This window comes from Mus caroli, chromosome 11 (genome assembly GCF_900094665.2).
Source record: "Mus caroli chromosome 11, CAROLI_EIJ_v1.1, whole genome shotgun sequence".
Classification (NCBI taxonomy): Eukaryota; Metazoa; Chordata; class Mammalia; order Rodentia; family Muridae; genus Mus; species Mus caroli.
This window is the reverse complement of record NC_034580.1, coordinates 102,296,684-102,304,233: the sequence shown is the minus strand read 5'-3', so window position 1 is coordinate 102,304,233 and position 7,550 is coordinate 102,296,684. Positions and strand designations below refer to the sequence as shown.

The 7,550-nt window shown below is 47.3% G+C and overlaps 1 protein-coding gene across 1 annotated transcript in view; it reads left to right on the top strand.

The window, feature by feature from the left end:
• Ern1 (endoplasmic reticulum to nucleus signaling 1) overlaps window positions 1-7,544 on the top strand; it is a 93,061-nt gene extending 85,517 nt beyond the window's left edge. The window contains exons 20-22 of the mRNA XM_021175571.2: window positions 2,708-2,831; window positions 3,202-3,269; window positions 4,287-7,544. Coding sequence (XP_021031230.1) covers window positions 2,708-2,831; window positions 3,202-3,269; window positions 4,287-4,499 — 405 coding nt within the window. The 3' untranslated portion in view covers window positions 4,500-7,544. The remainder of the gene's footprint in view (window positions 1-2,707; window positions 2,832-3,201; window positions 3,270-4,286) is intronic.
• Window positions 7,545-7,550: the final 6 nt, after the last annotated feature.

Sequence of the window (7,550 nt, the reverse complement as noted above, 5' to 3'; positions counted from 1 at the left end):
CTCACTTTGTAGACCAGGCTGGCCTCGAACTCAGAAATCCGCCTGCCTCTGCCTCCCGAGTGCTGGGACTAAAGGCGTGCGCCACCACGCCCAGCTCAGGCATATGTCTTATTGACAACTGAAATTTACTGTCATATTTTGAATGTTTTCATATAAATAGTAGTATAATTAGGATCAAACTATATATAGTGTTATATCCTGCTTTTTAAAACATATACATAAAATTATGACTATAACATTCTATCATATGAGTGTACCCAATTTTTTATTTCTTTTAAAAGATTAGATTTTTTTATATATATTTATGAATGTTTTGCCTACACGTGTGTCTGTGCACCATATGTGTACCTGGTGGCTGTGGAGTTAAGAAGAGTGTGGCAGATCCCTGGAAAGGAAGCTACAGAAGATTGTGAGACACCGTGTGGATGCTAGGAACCAAACCCAGGTCCTCTGTGGAAGTGGGAAGTGCTCTTAACTACTGAGCCATCTCTCCAGCCCCTAACTGTGCCCTAATTGTTAAACTTTATATCTGGGGATCCCTAATGGTCACACAGGTACACTGGTGCTCCAAAGAGCTCCTCTTTCCATCCTCCAGTTTTAGCAAGTGTTCATTTCTATGCTGTTCCACACCCAGATAACTTTTTAAAGATTTCTTCTTGATGTGTGTCAGTGTATACTTACTTTGCAGAGACAGGTGTATGAATGTGTAGCATATACTTGCCCTGGTATCCACAGAGGCCAGCATGGAGTACTGGCTCCCCTGAAACAAGGTACAGATGATTGTAGGCTGCCGGAAGGGGTCTGGGAACCAATCCTAGTCCCCTGTGAGAGCATAAAGTGCTCTTAACTATTGAGATGTCTTTTGAAGCAAATCTCAAATACCATATAATTCCATTCAGTGTCATAAATTCAAACATCTCTTTAAGTTTTTTTTTCTATTGTCTTTTTCTCAAATCTCATTTTGTTTAGTATATACTGTGGGGCTAAAATTTAAGGTCAGTGGCTCAGAACTCCTTTGGCAAGTGACAGGGCTGTGGTTCTGTGACATTATCAAGTGACTTTGTATAGACTATTTGTGGGTATTAGGTGGCATGAGATGAGTAAGTCATGAAGAGTAGGGTTGGGGCAGCAGGAGTTTCTCCTGGGAAGCACCCGACTTAGAATGGACACTCACATAGTCTGGAGCTTGGCAGGGGCCTTGGCTATAGAGATGCCCAGAACATATGCTCCTTGAAGGCAGGACTTTCTGGATAATTGTAATCATTGTTCTGTCCTGGTGCTTAGTGATCATTCAAATGTCTTTGGGGTAAAGGGTCCAGTATCTTATTCCAGCTCAGCAGCACAATTGGTCACTGTATGCCACAGGTTATAACATGAAAATTCTCAAGTCTAGGTTACTAGACAAAACAGACAACAGAAATATATATGAAGACCTTAACCTCACATGAAAGAGTTAGTGTATCTAAATTGTATATCTGGCAAAGATGGCTGGCTTCTTTTCTATCAACCAGCTGTGACTAACTAGTTACTTTGCAACTCTGAAACATGTTTCCACCATGCCCACCAGGAGAGTCTAACAGTCTAGTCTCTGCAAAGTAGTTGGTTTTACATTTATTTATGTGTGTGTGTTTGTGTGTTGGTGTATATGTGGAGGTCAGAAGAGCTTTTGTGAATATCAGTTCTCTCCTTCCATCATCTGAGTTCAGGAATAAAATTCAGATCATCAAGCTTGAAGGCCAGTACCTTCCCCTGCTGACCCATCCTGCCAGCCTTTCTTCGAGGCGTTTCCCTGTAAGTTCAAATAGAAATTCAGCCAGTACACTGGTCATGCTAGCTTACACCTGTAGCCCATAACCTGTAATCTCATCACTCTGGAGGTAGAAGCAAAAGAACGATGAGTTCAGTCATTTTCTGCTATGTAGCAAGTTCAAGGCCAGCCTGAGCTACATTAGACTGTCTTGGAGAAAAAAAAAAAAAAAAGGAAAAATTATCCAGTCTGATTTTTCCTTTATCAAAGTACTATGTAACTGACTCTTCCAAGGGCTCAGCATTGATGTGTGGGCTCATCATTCCATCTCATAGCCGTTATTACTGGCAGGGGCTCTGAAGGCTAGTACATAGGCTACCCACTCTTGACCCTCCCTTCCCTCCTACAGAGCTGGAAGCCCAGTAGGGCCAGATCCCACACCTACCACCCAGTGCTCTTGAAAAGAGGGCTCTTCATAGCTTCTCTAGTGCTCAAGTGAGGTGTTATGACCTTCTGGCTAGCCATTGAGATGCCCTGTTTCAAGGATATCTGAAGCGCAGAATGAATTAAGCTTTCCCCTTTATGCTTCAGCTCCCTGGAAAATGTGTTTTGTACCTGTAGCTCTTTGTAAATGTGCTCTGTGTGAGTGTGAACTTCCAGAGGTGGATGTGTGCCCTGCATACAGGTACACCTCTATAACATCTCTCTCGTCATAGAAGGGATCTCTGCAAGTTTGTCCCAGTGAGTGAGGGATAAATCTGCTCACAGGGGGAAAGTCAGTGGATCAGGGTAGGTGCCTGCGGCTTTGAGGCTTTGAAGCTTTGAGGAGCCTGCAGCTTAGACCTAAGAGGAATGTCAGTTTGCTTACAGCTCACACTCCAGTGCCTGCTCTGTAGCTTAGCGTGGACGAACCCCAAATCCCTACCCTGACCAGCACCTGTTTCCTGTTTTCCCTCACAGGATGTAAGTGACCGAATAGAAAAGGAGGCCTTAGACGGTCCAATCGTACGGCAGTTGGAGAGAGGCGGGAGAGCTGTGGTCAAGATGGACTGGCGGGAGAACATCACTGTCCCCCTGCAGACAGGTGACCATGCTAAAGGCAGGAGGAGACATTTTGAAAGCTGCAACTATTTCTGAGAACTTGATGTAGACAAGGCAGCTCCAGCTGTTGGAATTCCAAATCCCTCTTCTTGGATTTGAGACTTATTTGAGCATGTCCTTGTGGGCTTGGTCAAAGCGATGCAGTTTTACGTTTGTCCCTTAGTGACAGGCTGGTGATAACGATGTGCTCTAAGATGCTGAACTCCAGAAGAGCACCACCTTTATTTAGGTCCAAGAGGTAGCATCTTTTGTCTTGACTGAGAGTTTGTATCACTTTAGTTCAGTTGCAAGAGCCCAGGAGTTCTCTGTAAAAATGTACCTACTTAACCATGCATCCCTTTATGTTCTTCTAGATCTGCGCAAATTCAGAACGTACAAAGGTGGCTCTGTCAGAGATCTCCTCCGAGCCATGAGAAACAAGGTAAAGGACTTGTGAGGACTTGGGGAGGGGAGGTGGCCACAGCAGAGACTGATGGCTTATGTTCATTTCTGTGTATTTTTTTCTTACAATGGATCCTATCTGGGCAGTCTCAGCTGGGTTTGACAAGTATTTTAGTTACCGTTCTATTCTGTAAACAGACACCATGAACAAAAGAAGCATTTTAACTGGAAGCTTGCTTACAGTTTTAGAGGGTGAATCTATGACCATCCTGGCAGGGAGCATGGCGGCAGACAGGCAGGCATGGGGCTGAAGCAGTAGCTGAGAGTTTATATTCTGATCCACAAGCTGGAGGTAGAGAAAGACACTGGGCCTGGCATGGGCTTTTGAAACCTCAAAGCCCACCCTCAATGACACACCTCCTCCAACAAGGCCACGCCTCCTAATCCTGGGTCCACCAACTGGGAACCACACCTTCAAATCTATGAGCCTGTGGGGACCATTCTCATTCTAGCCACCACAACCAAGTAAAAAGGCCATGTCTTCCCTCAGAATTTCTCTCCAAAGACTAGAATGCAGGGTTAAGCTGTAAGGGCTAGTCTTGGGGTATGTGTGCTGACAGCCAGTGTATAAATACTCTCTAATAGGAACCCCTGGTTACTTTCCTGTGTAAGGCCAGGTCTTCAGTGATCTGGGACGGTTCCTCTGTGTCCTCTTAGAGCCCTAGGAATGCTCTTGACCTGTGCTGTCACCAAGCAGCCTTCACACAAGGCAGACCTCAGTCACAGAAGCAGCCTCCAAGCCTATTGGCACAAACACTCCAATCCCACGGCCTTCATAGGAGGCCTGTGCTCTCTTCCTGGCAGCCTGTACCCCAGTGAAGCTAAAGCTACTCTCCCTAAGCCAAGCCTTACCTGCTTGGAGCTTTACTTCTGGAGGAAGAAAGGCTACAGGACAACTGGGATGTACCATGGTGCATGCATCTCGTGTCCTTTCCTTACAGAGAAGCCCTTAGCACTGTTGCCTGGCTGTTAAAGCTGTGTCTCTGCTCATTCACAGAAACACCACTACCGGGAGCTCCCTGTGGAGGTTCAAGAGACGCTGGGCTCCATCCCAGATGACTTTGTGCGTTACTTCACTTCCCGCTTCCCCCACCTCCTCTCTCACACCTACCAAGCCATGGAGCTGTGCAGACACGAGAGACTCTTCCAGACCTACTACTGGCACGAGCCCACAGAACCCCAGCCTCCAGTGATTCCAGATGTCCTCTGAGCTAGGGCAGCCCTCTGGTCTGGTGGCCCCAACAATGACCATGGGCCCGATCTCTGCAGTCATAGTTTGTTGCCTCTGGGATTAGCAGGAAGACTAAGCTTCTCAAATCAAGTGCCTTGAGCTGCTGATCTGCAGCCAGAAGAGGATACCGCTGATCCTAGGACGCAGGGGAAGATGGTCCCTGTGACTACAGAGACCTGAGCAGATGTGGCCCTGAAACCTTGTAGTGAAGAACGTCTGCGAAGGTGGCCTATCCCAGAGGCTGCAAAGAGAACAGCATCAGCCTTTCACCGGATGAGCTTGCTTCCACTTCGCTTTCTTTCTAAAATTCCTGTGGGACGGCATTTTGGGGGGCCTTTCAGTGAGAGTGGAAGAATCCGGTTTTGCCTGCATGGTGGAAGCAGCCTGGTTGGGGTATAGCATGTGCAGCCTCTGATAGAAATGGTTTGAGAGATGTGGGGTGCTAAGAAAGAGATGTTCAGAGGTGTTGACATGGGGATAGGAGGCACCTCCAAGTTACTGATAGCCCGTGTTGCCTCATGCAGCAAGTTGTGAGAGTGGCTTCTGGAGACTAGTTAGCAATGCTGTGGACACTGACATGTGCTGTGGGTCTGGAAGATGAAGCAGACACTCAGTTCTGGATGTGGTGCTGGCCCAGCACAGTGACCTAAATAGTGGCCCCTGATAGGTTGAATCCTGGCTATGTGGGCCAGAGATGAGTTTCCTGGCCACCAGGTGGCAGCTAAGACCAGACAGGGACAGAGACAGGTTGTCAGGGCCAGAGAGGAGCAACTAGAGGGAGCTTCCCAGTCACTCAGAGACGCTCAGAACTAGAAGGTGAGTGATATGGTCCCTCTACCCCAGAGGCCAGCAGATTAGCGCATCAGTGAATCAAGGCCCTGGGGGTAGAGAGCCAAGGTCAGGCTACCACAGACTCTGTAGGCCAGCTTTTATGTTTCTCCTGGCAGGTTTTAATAAGTGAATTTTGATCATATTGCAGAAAGCTACATTTGCATAAATAAATTAAATGTAGCTTGATGCTTGTGAAGAAGAAATGCAAGATATATCTTCTGTATTATGTGTTACCAAAAATCACCATTCCCTCAAGAATGTAGACCATTGTGTAATGCTGAAGAGGAAGACATTCTAGCAACACTGTAAACGTATTAATGTCAAAGTCATTACATCAGTACCATGTTTCTCTAGGCCTAGTTTTTAATTTTAGTTCCAATCAGAATCTATTGTCTTCTCCCTTCCAGGAGCCTTAGAGGCTCCTGGAGTCAGGGTCTGTGGGGGAATCTGTGTAGGATCCCTGGAGCCAGCCACGGTTTCTATTGTATAGCCATGGGGAGCTGAGGCGATCAGTGACCTCAGCAGCACTGCACTGACTGGAGTCCTGCCCCTGTGTCCCCTAAGAGGGCTTCTGGGTATGCTGGTACCAGGGCCACTTACCCAAAGCTCCCCTGCTGCTGTAAAATTTGATTTTCTTACTTTCATGGTGGCCAAAGAGGACTTTTTCTTAACCTCCTACATCTTTGGACCTCATGGGTGACCCTGTTTAGACCCTGGAACCTCAACCCCATGTGTGGCTCCCTGCTCACTTCTTAGCATAGCCCTTTGTCAGTGGCTGAGAGGTAACAGCCAAGACCAATGTGAGGAAGAGGAACCAATGTCACTGGGGGCTGCTGCTCGCCTTGCTCCTCGTGCCTGAGCTCCCCTTTGGGAAGTGCTGAAGTTTTTTAAAGGCTCAACTTTGTGTTACCTTCCAGTTTGAATGGAGTCAGCTTTTCAAATGTCTTTGCCGTTTATCAGATCAGCTTCTAATCAATCAAATTTCTCAAAGTCCTGTGTTCATTATATTTATTTGAAAACTTTGTGTAGAGCTAGGTGGGACATGAGATGCTTGGGACAAAGAGGAAGAATACAGGAAGACTTCTGCCTTTGAAGCCTCCTGAGAGTCAGCAGCACACAGTGTCAGGGCAGAAAGAAAACTCTAGGGGTTAGGATGGGTGTATATTTGGGGTTTGCCCTGCTTGTGCCTTAAAACTGTCCCATCTCGGAATCAGTCAGGTCTGATCAGCTCACTTTCTGCCCGTCCTCTGAGTGTGTCATGAAAGCGCTGTGAGTCTGGATGCTCAGCCGGAGATGCTGGCTTTGGGTCAAGGCAGCTCTGTAGCATTACACATCCCCAGAGGCTGCAGATTGTCTACAAGTACAGCATCTTCAGCTTTAGCATGGAATTGAGCTGTGTCTGTGATGTTGTCTTTGCTTAAACCTTGTCTTGTATTGAAATTTCAGTTTTGGAAGTGTGCCGTTTCATTAGGTACCAAAGCACTTGCACTTTTGGGAACATAGGTGTCACTTGGTAAATCACTAGGCCATCTCGAGACTGAAGGTGAACCTCTGATTGCAGAGGTGTCCCCTGCTCCCGATACAGCAGTAGCCACAGGCTCTTCCCATGATGCAATACAGAGAGGATGGAGGTCAGAGATCACTGGATATGGCTGAGTGGTTTCCACCAAATTGAGGATAGGCACGAGACTCTCCTCAGTCCACCTGACTTTGTGGAGGTTTTATGTGCATGCGATTCAGTTAGCTGCAGCAGCTCCTTTTCCCAAAGTAAAAGGCTAATCAGCTGGTTGCTGCTGTGACTGCTGCAGAGCCATCTCTGGCTGCAAGCTGTCTTGTGCTGGCCCTTGCTTGTCATCTGCAGGGCTTTGGTCCCACTCTCCAGCTGTGCCAGGATTCTTTTGTCTGCTTCTGGGTCTGCTCCGTGTTCACCACTGCCTTCATCATCATGGTCCAGAGGTGTAGCAAGAGCCAGGAGTGCAAGCAGTAGCTACCCTGGAGAGAGCCATTGAAGTTCACCCTGCTCTGTGGCTGATTTTCCAGCAGTTCTGTCCTTGCTCATCCCTCTTGTCTGGAAGCCATGGTGTTGGCCATCTGGGGCCTGACATCAGCTTCATCTGAAGGTTATCAGACCTCCACCTGAGGTCTGAATTCTTTTAAGCCAAAGTGCCTCCTCCCCTCCCCTCCCCTCCCCTCCCCTCC